General features: G+C 42.7%; 1 protein-coding gene across 1 annotated transcript in view; it reads left to right on the forward strand.

Moving 5' to 3' along the window:
* LOC138676200 (phytanoyl-CoA dioxygenase, peroxisomal-like) overlaps positions 1-20,089 on the forward strand; it is a 118,190-nt gene that overhangs the window by 68,999 nt on the left and 29,102 nt on the right. The window contains exon 6 of the mRNA XM_069765208.1: positions 17,799-17,980. Within this exon, the coding sequence (XP_069621309.1) occupies positions 17,799-17,980 (182 nt within the window). The remainder of the gene's footprint in view (positions 1-17,798; positions 17,981-20,089) is intronic.

The following is a 20,089-nucleotide window of genomic DNA, read 5'->3' on the forward strand; positions in this document are numbered from 1 at the left end:
GACGCCTTCAGCATAGAATGGACGTCAGGATTCCTGAATGCCTTCCCACCGATATGTCTAATCCCAGCAGTTCTGAAGATCAGGGAGGACAAGGCCAGGGTAATTGTAATAGTTCCCTTCTGGCCAAAAAGACCATGGTTTTACTGGCTGAAAATGATGTCAGTAACAGACCCGTAGGTTCTGCAGGAAGACCTGGACCTTCTAACACAGGGTCCCTTCAACCATCCGCAGAATTCCGGCCTACATTTGACAGGCTGGCATTTGAACGGTTAATAGAGAAAGAAGGGTTCTCAGCTGGTGTAATATCCACCTTGCTTAGTAGCAGAAAACCAGTAACGACCAAGATCTATGGGAGCATATGGAAGAAATTCCTGTCCAGCTCAGGGCCAATATGGGAAGGGGAGGTCCCGATAGTGGCAATACTGGAGTTCCTGCAAAAGGGCTTAGATCTGGGATTAGCTGTTAGTACCCTCAAAGTACACATTTCAGCTTTAGCAGCCTTATTCTACTGTGACCTGGCAAGCAATAGGTGGGTGGTGTGGTTTATCCGAGCCTGTAGTAGAGCTGACTCTGTTCCATCCCCTACTCCTCCACCATGGGATCTAAATTTAGTGTTGACAGCTTTGACAGAAAGCCCCTTTGAACCGTTAAATACAACTTCAGATAAAGTACTAACATTAAAAACAGCTTTGTTAGTGGCACTAACATCGGCCCGTAGGGTTGGATTTACACACGTTGTCAGCTGACCCCACTTACACACAAATAATGGACGATAGGATTGTATTAAAATTAGATCTGGCATATCTTCCCAAAGTGGTATTGAGGTTCCATAGGGCTCGGGATATAACCCTACCCTCTTTCTGTCCCAATCCTAGTAACAAGAAAGAGGAGAGACTCCATTGCCTAGATGTCAGGAGATGTATCCTACAGTATTTAGAGATGACAAAGCCCTGTTTCCTCCAGGATTTTGTTTCGTTCCAGGGGTCAAGGAAGGGCCTTAAAGCCTCAAAACAAACTATCGCTAGATGGGTGAGAGGCCATTATTCTAGCGTATAGTAGTGCAGGCAGGGTTGTTCTACAGGGTCTGAAAGCCCACTCCCAAGAGGGCCATGGCGATGTCGTGGGCGGAGAGCAGATGCTACCATCGACCAAATCTGTAAGGCGGCCACTTGGTCCTCTCCGTCTGCATTTTTTTTTTTTTTAAAGGGACACTGTCACCTGAATTTGGAGGGAACAATCTTCAGCCATGGAGGCGGGGTTTTGGGGTTTTTGATTCACCCTTTCCTTACCCGCTGGCTGCAATATTGGATTGAAGTTCATTCTCTGTCCTCCGTAGTACACGCCTGCACAGTCTGCAATCTTGCCTTGTGCAGGCGTGTACTACGGAGGACAGAGAATGAACTTCAATCCAATATTGCAGCCAGCGGGTAAGAAAAGGGTGAATCAAAAACCCAAAAACTCCGCCTCCATGGCTGAAGATTGTTCCCTCCAAATTCAGGTGACAGTGTCCCTTTAAACATTATAGGCTAGACCTATCTGCTACCTCTGATCTCACATTTGGGAGAAGTGTTAGAAGCAGTGATCCCTCCCTAAAAAGAATACAAATCTCTGTAACGCTCTCGTGGTGCCGTCATGTATGATGGAAAAACACAGGTATTACATACCTGGTAATGTGTTTTTTCATGAGACATGACGGCACCCTTATATTCCCACCCTTTTGATCACGTCATTAGTTGGGTGCATTATTCGCATTATTTGTATTATACACTCCCTCAGGTGTCGGTGAATAGAACCGTATAGGATGTATTATTTGTGTACACTAACCGGTGGAGTTCCTCTCGTACTCTGTAAAACTGCTGTGGAGAGGAGCCGCCCCTTTTATCTTGAAGGTTTCCTGTCCTTGATGGGCGGATCCCCTCTCGTGGTGCCATCATATCTCATGAAAAAACACATCACCAGGTATGTAATACCCGTGTTTCTGCACAATAACTCTAGGCCACATGTTTCTTGTGCTACGATGAGTGGCATGTGTTCCCTAACTTACTATGGCCTGCAGTGATTATAGTCTTTTCAACTGCGAACTATGATGTACCAGATGTGTTCGATGGTAGACAAGGTTGCTGCTGGCATCAAATCTTCGATTTGCATGTCCAAATGCATTCAGCATGACAGACGATTCCTTAAACAATCATTGGTAACCTCATTAATAGCAGCCAGGGTGTGTAAGTGCTAAATGTTTTGAAAATTCAGTTTACATTTTTTCATCATTTGCATATAATTAACATGAAATGTCAATTTCGTGAGTTCCATAACTCCACGACTTTTCCTTCTTGCTGCTCCAATTTCAATGTTGAGCGGTGCGTATTGTAAGACTGATAAAAGAAGTGTGCTGAACTGAAATACAAACCATTCTTCCATTATTTTGGGGGTTGGTAAGTTTTTTTTTTTTTGTTTGTTTTTTTTTCAACATTCACTGTGTAGAAAACGCTTAATATAACTCCTTCCAACTTCTACCGTGCATGTACAGTAGATGATGGGAAGAGTATAAAACGTACCGTATTTTTCGGACTATAAGACACTTTTTCCCTCCAAAAATGTAAAGGAAAATGGGGGTGCATCTTATAGTCCGGATGATTCCTCCCACCTCTCATCTAACTTGCTCTTTGACAATCTACAATCTGGTTTCTGCCCCATCACTCAACTGAGACAGCCCTGACCAAAATCACTAACGATCTACTTACTGCCAAGGCTAACGGACAATACTCTGTACTCCTCCTTCTAGACCTGTCCTCTGCTTTCGACAGTTGACCACTGCCTCCTACTACAGATCCTCTCCTCCTTTGGCATCAAAGACCTCGTCCTATCCTGGATCTCCTCGTACCTTTCCAACCGCACATTCAGCGTCTTCCACTCCCACACTACCTCCCCATCCCACCCTCTCTTTTGGAGTCCCCCAAGGCTCTGTTCTAGGACCCTTACTCTTCTCAATCTATACACTTGGCCTGGGACAACTCATAAAGTCCCATGGATTCCAGTACCACCTGTATGCTGATGACACTCAGATCTATCTCTGGCTGAGACGTCACCACTCTTCTGTCCAGAATCCCAGAGTGTCTATGAGCCATATCCTCCTTCTCTCGCTTCTTCAAACTCAATGTGGACAAATCTGAACTCATCATCTTTCCTCCATTCCATAGATCTTCCTTAAAGGGAAGGTGCCACCAGTTTTCTTGTATTTTGTTTTTTTGTGAAATTAAGCTTAAAATAGTAATTACAATGTATTAATGCAATGTTTGCACTGTTTGCAAACATTTCTATATGAAAAATATATATTTTTCTACAAATATACATATTTACGACTAGGGGGAGCATTTTCCGTTTTAGACCTCAAGCAGCTATAGTAAGATTTAGGAGCTTTACTCTGCTGGAAAATTGGGGCAGTAACTGCTGACATCACCATTTCCCTCCCCTTTTAGGAGGTCGAATATCCCTGGGGCAGAATCAAGAGCAGCATCACAGGGCAGCACCATTTTGTGTGTGACTGCCCTGTGACCTGCTATCACCAGCAGTTACTGCATCAGAGGCACAGCTTGTTTACAGAGGAGCAGAACACAGTGGACTCGGCAGCATTTTTTGTGAATAACATTCTTGCCATCCCCTTCCCCCACTTTAATCCCTGTCCTGTCAGCTGCCCTGCTCTCTCTCCAGGTGTCACCTCCCTCTCTGCAGGCTGTGAGTGCAGCTTACCGGAGATCACAGGGACTGTGTGTGAGGGGGAGGCAGAGACACAGCAGGAGAAGTACACAGGGCAGCGTGTGAGGAGCAGAGGATGTGTGCCTGCTTGGAGTACAGAGGAGCAGTGAGGGCTTCTTCTGTCCTGCGATAGAGAGTAAGTGGAGCTCGGCAGATGGCACAGGGCTATAATAAAATGGCAGCTAGTCACACCTACAGCAGTGAGTTGCGCAGCCCACAGAGGCGTGCCCAGCTCACTGCTAATGCTGCTGCAATGTTACAGATGGGGTCAGCGACTGTCTATTATCTCCTATGTCCATGGGGTGCTGTAATCTGACACGGATAGTGCCCTGCTACTGCTGCAAAACCAAGATGTCAGCCCCCAGTGCATTCTTTAAACTCATATAACACATGAAATCTGTTTCGCATGCATTTCAAACTTGCTTATAGCAGCATGTTATGCTACATTACAGGGATTTATTAATGACCTACAAACGCGGCACCTTCCCTTTAACCTGACCATCTATCGCAATCAATGACATCATGCTTTTACCCCGTACTGGAAGTCCGCTGCCTCGGAGTAACCTTTGACTCTGCCCTGTCCTTCAAACCGCACATCCAAGCTCTGTCCACCTCCTGTCGCCTCCAGCTCAGAAATATCTCCAGAATCCGTCCTTTCCTCAACCGTCAATCTACTAAAATGCTTGTGCATGCCCTCATCTCCCGCCTTGACTACTGTAACATCCTTTTCTGCGGCCTCCCTGCTAACACCCTTGCACCTCTCCAGTCCATCTTTAACTCTAAGATAAAGTACAAAGAAAGAAAAAAGCCAGCTCACCGATATGTGCAAGGAGCACGGAACTTCGTCCTGACTCGACGTAGTGCAGATCCAAGTAAAAGAGAAAAATGTTCCAGCTTCTTGATAAAATGTAAAACTTTAATCCATCATATAAAATAGTAGAAGACACACTCCTGGGACAATGCCATGTCACAAGTGAAGAAAGCTACGCGTTTCGACCATACGGTCTTTGTCACAGCTGATCTACTCAGCAGTCCATCCAGTATAAGAAGGACTGACCTACCAATGGAAAGCTAAAAGAAAAAAAAAAAAAGAGGGCTCACCTGACCAAGAGTACTTATAATCACAAAAACATATAAACCATTGCCAGATATTCCAAAAAATATAAACAATATACATATATATATACACAATGGTAAGATACAATAAATCCCATATATATATATATATATATATATATATATATATATATATATATATATATATATATATATATATATATATATATATATATATATATATATATATATATATATATAAAAATACAAAAAAAAAAAGAGACAGAAAAAAAACACAAAAAAAAGGCTAAAAAACATGCAATATATAAATACATGAATCTGTGCCTGCACTGCAGTTTACCATATCTAATAGTGAAACATAAGTTCACTCTTTTTATTCAAACCATGCGGAAATCTAGTACCCAAATTAAACATCCAAAAGGCTTCCCGTGTGAGTAAAGACCTATGCATGTCTCCTCCCCGCGGAGGTTTTTTTATTTTTTCAATGCCCGTTACTCTTAAAGAATCAGTGCTGCGTGAATGCATTTCAATGAAATGTCTTGCTGCTGAGGAAACGGTACGATTGCTGTTAGTTGTACATTTGATATCGTACAAATGTTCAGAGATGCGGTTTTTTAATTTTCTAATTGTGCAACCGATGTATGATTTGTCGCAGGAAATGCAATCTATTTTATATACTACAAATCGTGTGTTACAATTAATAAAAGTTTTAATTTTATATTTTGTTTTCCATACACCTGGTACCAAAAAATTTTGTAACTATTAAATGCTTACAGGTAGTACAATTAGTGATATTGCATTTATAGCAACCCGTACAACTAAGCCAGGTGCTATTAGGTTGTTTGGACATAAAGCAATTAGGGGATAATATGTTGCCTAGCGTAGGTGCCCTTCTTGCTACAACGTTGCAACCATTATTCAACAATGCAGCAAGAGTGGGATCTTCAAAAAGAATTGGAATAGCCCGATTAATAATTGTTTTAATCTCATTGAATTGCGGGCTGAATTGTATACAGACATATGGCTTGGTTGCCACATTTTTAGGATTGTCATTTTTGTTTTTATTTTTCTTATGACTAGATTCCACATCTAAAAGATTTGACTGATTCTTCTGTTTGGCAACATTTAATGCTCTATTGAGCATCCAGTTAGGGTACCCCCGCTTTCTGAATTTATTTCCTGCTTGAAGTAAATCATTATTAAAATTGCTATTGTTGTTGCAATTCCGCTTCAATCTTGTAAATTCCCCCACGGGAATGGCTTTGATTGTATGCCTAGGATGGTTACTTTTGGCATGGAGCACCGTATTCCCTGCCATTGGCTTTGTAAACGTACGTGTAGATACCAACTCATCAGGAATCCCTGTCAATTCCAAATCAAGAAATGAAATTCTGGAAACTGCATGCACAAACGTAAATTTTATGTTGAAATCGTTATTAATGTACTCCACAAATTTTTGTATGGCAGATACATCGCCCTTCCAGATAATCAACGTATCATCGATATATCTGCCATACCAGTGGATAAAAGAAGAAAAAGGATTTACTGCTGAAAATAAATATAAATATTCCCAATGGGCCATCACCAGATTTGCCAGAGATGGAGAAAATTTAGCGCCCATAGAAACGCCTGTGCGCTGCAAATAATACTCCTCATCAAAAGAAAAAAAAATTATGTGTTAATAAGAAAAGTGACCTGTAAAATAAAATTAACCAAGTCCTCCGAATAAATGCTATATTTGTTGAGATGGAATTGAAGGGCTGACATCGCTATATCATGCGGAATACAAGTATACAATGATACTACATCGCAGCTTAGCCATGTAAAATCTGAATTCCACTGTTTTTGTGTTATGATACCCAAAACATCTTTGGTGTCTCTAATATGTCCAGGAGTTCTAGAGACCAACGGCTGCAATACCGAGTCCAGCCACTGACCCAAAAACTCATTCAGTGAACCAATACTAGAGACTATGGGTCTCATTGGAGGAAATGCTGCTTGCTTGTGCATTTTAGGAAGCCCATATAATATGGGCGTTACAGGATGAGAGACGTGTAAATAATCAGCTTGTTTAGATGTTAAAACTCCCAAAGCTACACCTTCCTCTATCATTACATCAATCTGTTGTTTGAAAAGGATAGTGGGATCAGAACTTAATTTTTTATAGACATTACTGTCAGAGATTAATTTCAAGATCTCATTTTTATAATCAATAGAGTTCATTATAACAATAATCCCCCCCCCCCCCCCCCCCCCTTGTCACTTGTTTTTATCACTATGTCTTTCATAGCCTTAATTTCTTGAATGGCTTTTTTCTCCTTTCTAGATAAATTGTTTTTGATCGATAGTTTATTTTCATGTAGAGCTTTAAGATCTCGTTCTACTATTTCCTGGAATTTATTCATGCACTCTACTCGAGAGTTAATAGGATAAAAATAGGGTTTTTTTGTACTGAAATTATTTGCTTGATTAAGAACTTTATTTTCTGTACCACTATCCTGTAAATCCTGCAATATAACAAGTGACATTTGCTCGTGAAAGTCTAATGTGTGAAAGTCATTTGTAACTTTTTCCTCCCTTTCAGCACAATTTTCTTGATCAGTGGAAAAAAAATGTTTTTTTATGGTTAAGTTCCTGATAAATTTATTGACATCCAAAATGGTGGAAAACAAGTCAAAGTCTTGGTCCGGTGCAAAATTTAAGCCATAGGTCAAAACTTGCAATTGTTCTTCTGAAAAAGACTTGGAAGAGAGATTGACTATATAGACTCGGTATTGCAGCCGTTGGTCTCTAGAACTCCTGGACATATTAGACACACCAAAGATGTTTTGGGTATCATAACACAAAAACAGTGGAATTCAGATTTTACATGGCTAAGCTGCGATGTAGTATCATTGTATACTTGTATTCCGCATGATATAGCGATGTCAGCCCTTCAATTCCATCTCAACAAATATAGCATTTATTCGGAGGACTTGGTTAATTTTATTTTACAGGTCACTTTTTTTTCTTATTAACACATAATTTTTTTTCTTTTGATGAGTATTATTTGCAGCGCACAGGCGTTTCTATGGGCGCTAAATTTTCTCCATCTCTGGCAAATCTGGTGATGGCCCATTGGGAATATTTATATTTATTTTCAGCAGTAAATCCTTTTTCTTCTTTTATCCACTGGTATGGCAGATATATCGATGATACGTTGATTATCTGGAAGGGCGATGTATCTGCCATACAAAAATTTGTGGAGTACATTAATAACGATTTCAACATAAAATTTACGTTTGTGCATGCGGTTTCCAGAATTTCATTTCTTGATTTGGAATTGACAGGGATTCCAGATGAGTTGGTATCTACACGTACGTTTACAAAGCCAATGGCAGGGAATACGGTGCTCCATGCCAAAAGTAGCCATCCTAGGCATACAATCAAAGCCATCCCCGTGGGGGAATTTACAAGATTGAAGCGGAATTGCAACAACAATAGCAATTTTAATAATAACTAGCTGAAGAGCCCGGCGTTGCCTGGGCATAGTAAATATCTGTGGTTAGTTATAGCACGTCACTTCTCTCATTTTCCCATCACGCCTCTCATTTTCCCAATCACATCTTTAATTTTCCCCCTCACATCTCTCATTTTCTCCCTCACTCCTCTCATTCCCGCCTAACACTTGTCAGTTCGACCTCACATCTGTCATTTTCCGATCACTACACTATTTTCCCTCACTCCTCTTATTTTGCACTCACACCTTTTCATTTTCACCTCACACCTCTCATTTTCACCTCAGTATATACATGTTTGTCATCTCTCTTATATATAGTATACACCTGTATGTAATCTCCTGTATATAGTATATACCTGCTGTGTCATCTCCCCTGTATATAGTATATACCTGTATGTCATCTCCTCCTATATATAGTATATACCTGTATGTCATCTTCTATATATAGCATATACCTGTATGTCATCTCCTCCTGTATATAGTATATACCTGTAGGTAATCTCCTCCTGTATATAGTATATACCTGTGTGTCATCTCCTCCTGTATATAGTATATACCTGTATGTCATCTCTTCCTTTATATAGTATATATCTGTGTCATCTCCCCTGTATATAGTATATACCTGTGTGATCTCCTGTATTAGACCTCGTTAACACGTTATTTGCTCAGTATTTTTACCTCAGTATTTGTAAGATAAATTGGCAGCCTGATAAATCCCCAGCCAACAGGAAGCCCTCCCCCTGGCAGTATATATTAGCTCACACATACACATAATAGACAGGTCATGTGACTGACAGCTGCCGTATTTCCTATATGGTACATTTGTTGCTCTTGTAGTTTGTCTGCTTATTAATCAGATTTTTATTTTTGAAGGATAATACCAGACTTGTGTGTGTTTTAGGGCGAGTTTCGTTTGTCAAGTTGTGTGTGTTGAGTTGTGTGTGGCGACATGCATGTAGCGACTTTTGTGAGATGAGTTTTGTGTGGCAACATGTGTGTAGCAACTTTTTGTGTGTCGAGTTGCATGTGACAGGTTAGTGTAGCAAGTTGTGTGTAGCAAGTTTTGCGCATGGCGAGTTTTGCGCGTGGTGAGTTATGTCTGGTGCCTTTTGAATATGTGCAAGTTTTGTGTGAGGCAACTTTTGCATGTGTTGCAAATTTTGTGCATGTGGCAATTTTTCCGCATGTGCAAGTTTTGCGTGTGGCGAGTTTTCCATGAGGTGAGTTTTGCACTTGTGGCGAGTTTTGCGTGAGCCTATTTTTTGCATGTGGCGAGTTTTGCGCGTGGTGAGTTTTGAGCGGCGACTTTTGTGTTTCGACTTTTGTGGCGAGGTTGGTGTATGTGTGGTGAAATGTGTGCTGAGGGTGGTATATGTATTCAAGCACGTGGTAGTTTGTGGCGCTTTTGTGTGTGTGTGTTCATATCCCCGTGTGTGGTGAGTATCCCATGTCGGGGTCCCACCTTAGCAACTGTATGGTATATACTCTTTGGCGCCATCGCTCTCATTCTTTAAGTCCCCCTTGTTCACATCTGGCAGCTGTCAATTTGCCTCCAACACTTTTCCTTTCACTTTTCCCCATTATGTAGATAGGGGAAAAATAGTTTGGTGAATTGGAAAGCGCGGAGTTAAAATTTCACCTCACAACGTAGCCTATGACGCTCTCAGGGTCCAGTCGTGTGACTGTGCAAAATTTTGTTGCTGTAGCTGCGACGCTTCCAACACTTTTCCTTTCACTTTTTTCCCCATTATGTAGATAGGGGCAAAATTGTTTGGTGAATTGGAACGCGCGGGGTTAAAATTTCGCCTCACAACATAGCCTATGACGCTCTCGGGGTCCAGACGTGTGACTGTGCAAAATTTTGTGGCTGTAGCTGCGACGGTGCAGATGCCAATCCCGGACACACACACACACACACACACACACACACACACACACACACACACACACACACACACACACACACACACACACACACACACACACACACACACACACACACACACACACACACACACACACACATTCAGCTTTATATAGTAGATTTACTTCAAGCAGGAAATAAATTCAGAAAGCGGGGGTACCCTAACTGGATGCTCAATAGAGCATTAAATGTTGCCAAACAGAAGAATCAGTCAAATCTTTTAGATGTGGAATCTAGTCATTAGAAAAATAAAAACAAAAATGACAATCCTAAAAATGTGGCAACCAAGCCATATGTCTGTATACAATTCAGCTCGCAATTCAATGAGATTAAAACAATTATTAATCGGGCTATTCCAATTCTTTTTGAAGATCCCACTCTTGCTGTATTGTTGAATAATGGTTGCAACTTTGTAGCAAGAAGGGCACCTACGCTAGGCAACATATTATCCCCTAATTGCTTTATGTCCAAACAACCTAATAGCACCTGGCTTAGTTGTACGGGTTGCTATAAATGCAATATCACTAATTGTACTACCTGTAAGCATTTAATAGTTACAAAATTTTTTGGTACCAGGGGTATGGAAAACAAAATATAAAATTAAAACCTTTATTAATTGTAACACCTGATTTGTAGTATATAAAATAGATTGCATTTCCTGCGACAAATCATACATCGGTTGCACAATTAGAAAATTAAAAAACCGCATCTCTGAACATTTGTACGATATCAAATGTACAACTAACAGCAATCGTACCGTTTCCTCAGCAGCAAGACATTTCATTGAAACGCATTCACGCAGCACTGATTCTTTAAGAGTAATGGGCATTGAAAAAATAAAAAAACCTCCGCGGGGAGGAGACATGCATAGGTCTTTACTCACACGGGAAACCTTTTGGATGTTTAATTTGGGTACTAGATTTCCGCATGGTTTGAATAAAAAGAGTGAACTTATGTTTCACTATTAGATATGGTAAACTGCAGTGCAGGCACAGATTCATGTATTTATATATTGCATGTTTTTTAGCCTTTTTTTTTTGTTTTCTGTCTTTTTTTGTATTTTCATATATATGGGATTTTTTTTTTTTTTTTTACCTTTCCATTGGTAGGTCAGTCCTTCTTATACTGGATGGACTGCTGAGTAGATCAGCTGTGACAAAGACCGTATGGTCGAAACGCGTAGCTTTCTTCACTTGTGACTTGGCATTGTCCCAGGAGTGTGTCTTCTACTATTTTATATGATTAAAGTTTTACATTTTATCAAGAAGCTGGAACATTTTTCTCTTTTACTTGCGTCTTTAACTCTGCTGCCCGACTAATTCATCTCTCTCCTCGCTACTCCTCTGCTTCCCCCCTCTGCAAGTCTCTTCACTGGCTCCCATTCCCTCAGCGTATCCAGTTCAAGTTACTAATACTGACCTAGATCCAGTACCCCAAAACAGTGTCTGCAAATTGAGATTCTGGTTTGGCTATTATCCTAAGTTATGTGACAAGGCTCGTTGGAGTCGACATTGACTGTTAGGATTGCTACTTCCAATAGGTGGCACTAGAGTTCTAGTCCTCTTCCTCTCTGAAGAGACAATTTGCATAATACTGACCTACAAAGCCATCCATAACCTGTCTCCTCCATATATCTGTAAACTAATCTCCTGATATCTTCCCTCACGTAATCTCCGGTCCTCCCAAGACCTCCTTTTTTTCCTCCACACTTATTCGCTCCTAATCCAATCGCCTCCAAGACTTCTCCCGAATATCCCCCATCCTCTGGAATTCTCTGCCTAAACACGTCTGACTATCAACCACATTCGGATCCTTCAGACGGAACCTGAAAACCCATCTCTTCAGGAAAGCCTGCACTGACCCCGCTGCCTCCTCATCACTACCAAAGCTACTGCCTCACCAACTCCGGAGCTCCTGCAACCCTCAACCTACTGTCTCCTTCCCCATAATCCTGTAGAATGTAAGCCCGCAAGGGCAGGGTCCTCACCCCTCTGTATCAGTCTGTCATTGGTAGTTTGTTTACTGTAAAGGATATATGTAACTTGTATGTAACCCATTCTCATGTACAGCACCATGTAATCAAAGGTGCTATATAAATAAATAATAATAATGTATCGGCTCTGGCTGTGGTGGGGAGCTGCAGCAGCGGGTCACAGGAGGCAGGAGCTGGCGGCTGCAGCTAACTCCTGTGCCCGCTGCTAAAGAGAAATGAATATTCACTGCATTCCATGCCTATAGGCGTGGTTGGCAATGAATTTTCATTTCTCTTTTAATAGCATCCTGGTATGATTGGCCCCCATCCTGGTATGCAGGGCCCCTATCAGAAAAACATTTAAAAAAAAAACAAACCATTACACTTAACTTCATGGGCTCCCTTGCAGCGTCTTGTTCCGATGCCAGCAGCTGTTTTATGCTTGTAAGCAGCGCATGGCAGGGACATCATGCACTGCTTACAAACGGAGGACAGCTTCCGGGAATACTCACTGCTCTGCACACTGGGACTATGTGCATGGAGGGCAGTGAGTATTCATTAGTGAGTACAGGTCAGCCGCCGGCTTGCTACAGCTGCCGGGCGGCCAAGTGTGCTTGCTACTTAAGAGAAATGAATATTCACTGCGCTCCACTCCCATGGGCGTGGAATGCGGTGAATATTTATTTCCTTTAATAGTGGGGACACAAGAGAGCACGGCAGCTGCAGGAAGCCGGCAGCTGAGTGTGCTCGCTAATGAATACTCACTTCCCTCAATGCACATAGTCCCAGCATGCAGAGCAGTGATTATTCGGCAGCTCTCCTTCGGCTTGTAAGCAGCGCATAATGTCCCTGCTATGCGCTGCATACAAGCATAAAGCAGCTGCTTAATGGTTTTTCTGATGGGGCTATGCATACCAGGATTGGGATGAGGGGGACCATTCCTACCAGGCTAGAGATAAGGGGGCCATGTCTACCAGGATGGGGATGAGGGGGCCATGTGTAACAGGATAGACAAGACTTGGTTATGCATACCAGGATGGGGATGAGGGGACCATGTGTGCCTAGATTGGGGATAAATATTTACCAGGATAGGGAATATTAAGTACAGAATTTACCACATTTTTGGCTTCAATTTTTTTTTTTTTTTTTTATTATTTCCTCCTCTAAAACCTAGTTGCGTTTTATGGTCCGAAAAATACAGTATTTACAAATCTGCTGAAGATTTCCATTAGGATAATCCTTTCACACTTGTGGAGAGAAAGTCGTCCCCAGACTAGGAGAACTATTTATGCCAAGCAATAGTTGTGACAGAGATGAATGTCTTCTCTAGACAGTGCTACAATCAACATTTAAGAATTGTGACAATTTTTTTGTTGGCTTTTTTTTTTTTAATATATAATTTTCCCTGGCCAGTTACAAAGATCTGATACTTGATTGCTTAGGCCTCTTTCACACTTCCGTCTTTCTGCTTATGTCTCAATCCGTCGATTTTTGAAAATGCAGGATCCTGCAAAAAAATTTGCAGGATCCTGCATTTTCCCATAGACTTGTATTGCCGAGTGATCGCGACGTATGGCCACACGTCGCGTCCGTTGTGCACTGGATGCGTCGGGTTTTGGCGGCCCGTCACAGAAAAACGTTCAAGGGAACGTCTTTCTGTAGTCGCATCCAGTGTTTCAGACTGCACATGCCCAGCAGGAAATATCGCTCTCACGATCTCTCCTTCTCAGCAACGCAGACGGAAGTGTGAAAGCAAACGCTTCCGTCGGTACGTCGCGCCGACGCTTCGTGACGACCCCGTACCGGCGGAAGTGTGAAAGAAGCCTTAAGGATAAACCGTCTCTATGAGACTTCTAAAAATGGTGTAATTCCCTAAAAGCGTACACCTACTAGCATACACTTTACAACCAGTAAAAATACTGTACAGGGCCCCTTTCCCAAATATAAGCAACACTGAAGGTCCACTCGTCACAGGATGTCCTTCCCACCCTTGAGCAAGGCTGAAAATCCACTCCGCACAAACATGTATTACATGGTCACCTGTCTCCCTCACTTGATACTTATTGTATATACTCGAGTATAAGCCCACCCGAGTATAAGCCGATTCCCCCCTAATTTTGCAACAAAAAACTGGGAAAACTTATTGACTCGAGTGTAAGCCTAGGGTGGAAAATGCAGCAGCTACCGGTAAATGTCAAAAATAAAAAGATACCAATAAAAGTAAAATTAATTGACACATCAGTAGGTTAAGTGTTTTTGAATATCCATATTGAATCAGGAGCCCCATATAATGCTCCATACAGTTCATTATGGCCCCATAAGATGCTCCATACAAAATAGGCCCCATATAATGCTCCATGCAGTTCATTATGGCCCCATAGATGCTCCATGCAGTTCATTATGGCCCCATAGATGCCCCATATAATGCTCCATGCAGTTATGGCCCCATACATGCTCCATGCAGTTCTTTATGGCCCCATGTAATGCTCCATATAATGCTCCATGCAGTTCTTTATGGCCCCATAGATGCCCCATATAGTGCTCCATGCAGTTATGGCCCCATACATGCTCCATGCAGTTCTTTATGGCCCCATGTAATGCTCCATATAATGCTCCATGCAGTTCTTTATGGCCCCATAGATGCCCCATATAATGCTCCATGCAGTTCATTATGGCCCCATAGATGCTCCATGCAGTTCATTATGGCCCCATAGATGCCCCATATAATGCTCCATGCAGTTATGGCCCCATACATGCTCCATGCAGTTCTTTATGGCCCCATGTAATGCTCCATATAATGCTCCATGCAGTTCTTTATGGCCCCATAGATGCCCCATATAATGCTCCATGCAGTTCATTATGGCCCCATAGATGCTCCATGCAGTTCATTATGGCCCCATAGATGCCCCATATAATGCTCCATGCAGTTATGGCCCCATACATGCTCCATGCAGTTCTTTATGGCCCCATGTAATGCTCCATATAATGCTCCATGCAGTTCTTTATGGCCCCATAGATGCCCCATATAATGCTCCATGCAGTTCATTATGGCCCCATAGATGCTCCATGCAGTTCATTATGGCCCCATAGATGCCCCATATAATGCTCCATGCAGTTATGGCCCCATACATGCTCCATGCAGTTCTTTATGGCCCCATGTAATGCTCCATATAATGCTCCATGCAGTTCTTTATGGCCCCATAGATGCCCCATATAGTGCTCCATGCAGTTATGGCCCCATAGATGCCCCATATAATGCTCCATGCAGTTCATTATGGCCCCATAGATGCCCCATATAATGCTCCATGCAGTTATGGCCCCATAGATGCTCCATATAATGCTCCATGCAGTAATAATAATAATAATAATAATAATAATCTTTTTATTTAGCGCTAACCTATTCCGCAGCGCTTTACAGATTTGCACGCATTATCACTGTCCCCGATGGGGCTCACAATCTAAATTCCCTATCAGTATGTCTTTGGAATGTGGGAGGAAACCGGAGTACCCGGAGGAAACCCACGCAAACAAGGAGAGAACATACAAACTCTTTGCAGATGTTGTCCTGAGTGGGATTAGAACCCAGGACCCCAGCGCTGCAAGGCTGCAGTGCTAACCACTGAGCCACCGTGCTGCCCCCAGTTATGGCCCCATAGATGCTCCATGCAGTTATGGCCCCATAAATGCCCCATATAATGCACCATGCAGTTCATTATGGCCCCATAGATGCTCCATACAGTTCTTTATGGCCCCATATAATGCTCCATGCAGTTATGGCCCCATAGATGCCCCATATAATGCTCCATGCAGTTATGGCCCCATAGATGCTCCATATAATGCTCCATGCAGTTTTTTATGGCCCCATATAATGCTCCATGCAGTTATGGCCCCATAGATGCCCCATATAATGCTCTATGCAGTTATGGCCCCATAGATTCTCCATATAATGCTCCATGCAGTTATGGCCCCATAGATGCCCCATATAATGCTCCATGCAGTTCATTATGGCCCCATAGATGCCCCATATAATTCTCCATGCAGTTATGGCCCCATAGATGCTCCATATAATGCTCCATGCAGTTATGGCCCCATAGATGCTCCATATAATGCTCCATGCAGTTATGGCCCCATAGATGCTCCATATAATGCTCCATGCAGTTATGGCCCCATAGATGCTCCATATAATACTCCATGCAGTTCATTATGGCCCCATAGATGCCCCATATAATGCTCCATGCAGTTCATTATGGCCCCATAGATGCCCCATATAATGCTCCATGCAGTTCTTTATGGCCCCATAGATGCCCCATATAATGCTCCATGCAGTTATGGCCCCATAGATTCTCCATATAATACTCCATGCAGTTATGGCCCCATAGATGCTCCATATAATACTCCATGCAGTTCATTATGGCCCCATAGATGCCCCATATAATGCTCCATGCAGTTCATTATGGCCCCATAGATGCCCCATATAATGCTCCATGCAGTTATGGCCCCATAGATTCTCCATATAATACTCCATGCAGTTATGGCCCCATAGATGCTCCATATAATACTCCATGCAGTTCATTATGGCCCCATAGATGCCCCATATAATGCTCCATGCAGTTCATTATGGCCCCATAGATGCCCCATATAATGCTCCATGCAGTTCTTTATGGCCCCATAGATGCCCCATATAATGCTCCATGCAGTTATGGCCCCATAGATGCTCCATATAATACTCCATGCAGTTCATTATGGCCCCATAGATGCTCCATGCAGTTCATTATGGCCCCATAGATGCCCCATATAATGCTCCATGCAGTTCATTATGGCCCCATAGATGCTCCATGCAATTCTTTATGGCCCCATGTAATGCTCCATATAATGCTCCATGCAGTTCTTTATGGCCCCATAGATGCTCCATATAGCATTGTGCCACATCTAACGCTGCTGCTGCACTAAAAAAAACATAACTCACCTCTAGTCGCTGCCCTCTGCTCCTCAGCGTCCCGTCTCTCTGCACTGACTGTTCAGGCAGAGAGCGGCATGCATACTAGTACGTCTTCGCGCCCTCTGACCTGAAGAGTCACTGCAGAGGATGCGGAAGACGAGGCGGCGGTGGAACGCGGAAAGGTGAATGACACTCATCTGCTCCGGACGCGGTCCCTGCATGTCCCACAGTCTTCGGGCGTGGCAGCTTCTTCCTGTAGAGAGCGGTCACGTGGCACCACTCATTACTGTAATGAATATGCGGCTCCACCCCTATGAGTGGAGTCCATATTCATAACTTTAATGAGCAGTACCAGTGACCGCTGAACAGGGGAAGGAAGAAGCTGCCGCGCCCGAAGATCGTGGGACATGTGGGGACCGCGCTGGGAGCAGGTAAGTATTTGACAGGCGTCGCTCCCCCTCACCCGACGATTCCCCCCCCTTCCCCGCCTTTCATGACTCGAGTACAAGCCGAGAGGGGCACTTACAGCCCATTTTTTTGGGGCTGAAAATCTCGGCTTATACTCGAGTATATACGGTAGTTATATGAATGATCCCAACATCAAGTTCTGAATTTGTGATCACTTTTATTCCAGGTAAAAAGACCTCTCGGCAGCCAATGCATCAGGATCTGCATTACTACCCATTCAGGCCTGCAGAACTCATGGTTTGTGCTTGGACAGCAATGGAGCGTATTGACCGAAGCAATGGATGCCTTGTAGTCCTTCCAGGAACTCACACGGGGGAACTCAAACAGCATGATTATCCAGAGTGGGAGGTAAGGAGCAGCTTTGATTTCAGGCAAAGTTAAAAAAAAAAAAACAAAAAAAAAAAAAACAACCTTAACCCCTTTACCCCCAAGGGTGGTTTGCACGTTAATGACCAGGCCAATTTTTACAATTCTGACCACTGTCCCTTTATGAGGTTATAACTCCGAAACGCTTCAACGGATCCTGGTGATTCTGACATTGTTTTCTTGTGACATATTGTACTTCATGATAGTGGTAAAATTTCTTTGATAGTACCTGCGTTTATTTGTGAAAAAAACAGAAATTTGGCGAAAATTTCGCAATTTTCAAACTTTGAATTTTTATGCAATTAAATCACAGAGATATGTCACACAAAATACTTAATAAGTAACATTTCCCACATGTCTCCTTTACATCAGCATAATTTTGGAACCAATTTTTTTTTTTGTTAGGGAGTTATAAGGGTTAAAAGTTGACCAGCAATTTCTCATTTTTACAACACCATTTTTTTTTTTAGGGACCACGTCTCATTTGAAGTCATTTTGAGGGGTCTATATGATAGAAAATGCCCAAGTGTGACACCATTCTAAAAACTGCACCCCTCAAGGTGCTCAAAACCACATTCAAGAAGTTTATTAACCCTTCAGGTGTTTAATAGGAATTTTTGGAATGTTTAAATAAAAATGAACATTTAACTTTTTTACACAAAAAATTTACTTCAGCTCCAATTTGTTTTATTTTACCAAGGGTAACAGGAGAAATTGGACCCAAAAAGTTGTTGTCCAATTTGTCCTGAGTACGCTGATACCCCATATGTGGCAGTAAACCACTGTTTGGGCGCATGGGAGAGCTCGGAAGGGAAGGAGCGCTATTTGACTTTTCAATGCAAAATTGACAGGAATTGAGATGGGACGCCATGTTGCGTTTGGAGAGCCACTGATGTGCCTAAACATTGAAACCCCCCACAAGTGACACCATTTTGGAAAGTAGACCCCCTAAGGAACTTATCTAGAGGTGTGGTGAGCACTTTGACCCACCAAGGGCTTCACAGAAGTTTATAATGCAGAGCCATAAAAATAAAACAAAATTTTTTTCCCACAAAAATTATTTTTTAGCCCCCAGTTTTGTATTTTTCCAAGGTTAGCAGGAGAAATTGGACCCTAAATGTTGTTGTCCAATTTGTCCTGAGTACGCTGATACCCGATATGTGGGGGGGAACCACCGTTTGGGCGCATGGGAGGGCTCGGAAGGGAAGGAGCATCATTTGGAATGCAGACTTAGATGGATTGGTCTGCAGGCGTCACATTGCGTTTGCAGAGCCCCTAATGTACCTAAACAGTAGAAACCCCCCACAAGTGACCCCATATTGGAAACTAGACCCCTCAATGAACTTATCTAGATGTGTTGTGAGAACTTTGAACCCCCAAGTGTTTCACTACAGTTTATAACGCAGAGCCGTGAAAATAAAAAATCTTTTTGTTTTCCCACAAAAATTATTTTTTAGCCCCCAGTTTTGTATTTTCCCAAGGGTAACAGGAGAAATTGGTCCACAAAAGTTGTTGTCCAATTTGTCCTGAGTACGCTGATACCCCATGTGTTGGGGTAAACCCCTGTTTGGGCACACAGGAGAGCTCGGAAGGGAAGGAGCACTGTTTTACTTTTTCAACGCAGAATTGGCTGGAATTGAGATCGGACGCCATGTCGTGTTTGGAGAGCCCCTGATGTTCCGAAACAGTGGAAACCCCCCAATTATAACTGAAACCCTAATCTAAACACACCCCTAACCCTAATTCCAACGGTAACCCTAACCACACCTCTAACCCTGACACACCCCTAACCCTAATCCCAACCCTATTCCCAACTGTAAATGTAATCTAAACCCTAACCCTAACTTTAGCCCCAACCCTAACTGTAGCCCCAACCCTAACCCTAACCCTAGCCCTAACCCTAGCCCTAGCCCTAACCCTAGCCCTAACCCTAGCCCTAACCCTAGCCCTAACCCTAGCCCTAACCCTAGCCCTAACCCTAGCCCTAACCCTAGCCCTAACCCTAGCCCTAACCCTAGCCCTAACCCTAGCCCTAACCCTAGCCCTAACCCTAATCCTAGCCCTAACCCTAGCCCTAATGGGAAAATGGAA

This window comes from Ranitomeya imitator, chromosome 4, assembly GCF_032444005.1.
Source record: "Ranitomeya imitator isolate aRanImi1 chromosome 4, aRanImi1.pri, whole genome shotgun sequence".
Classification (NCBI taxonomy): Eukaryota; Metazoa; Chordata; class Amphibia; order Anura; family Dendrobatidae; genus Ranitomeya; species Ranitomeya imitator.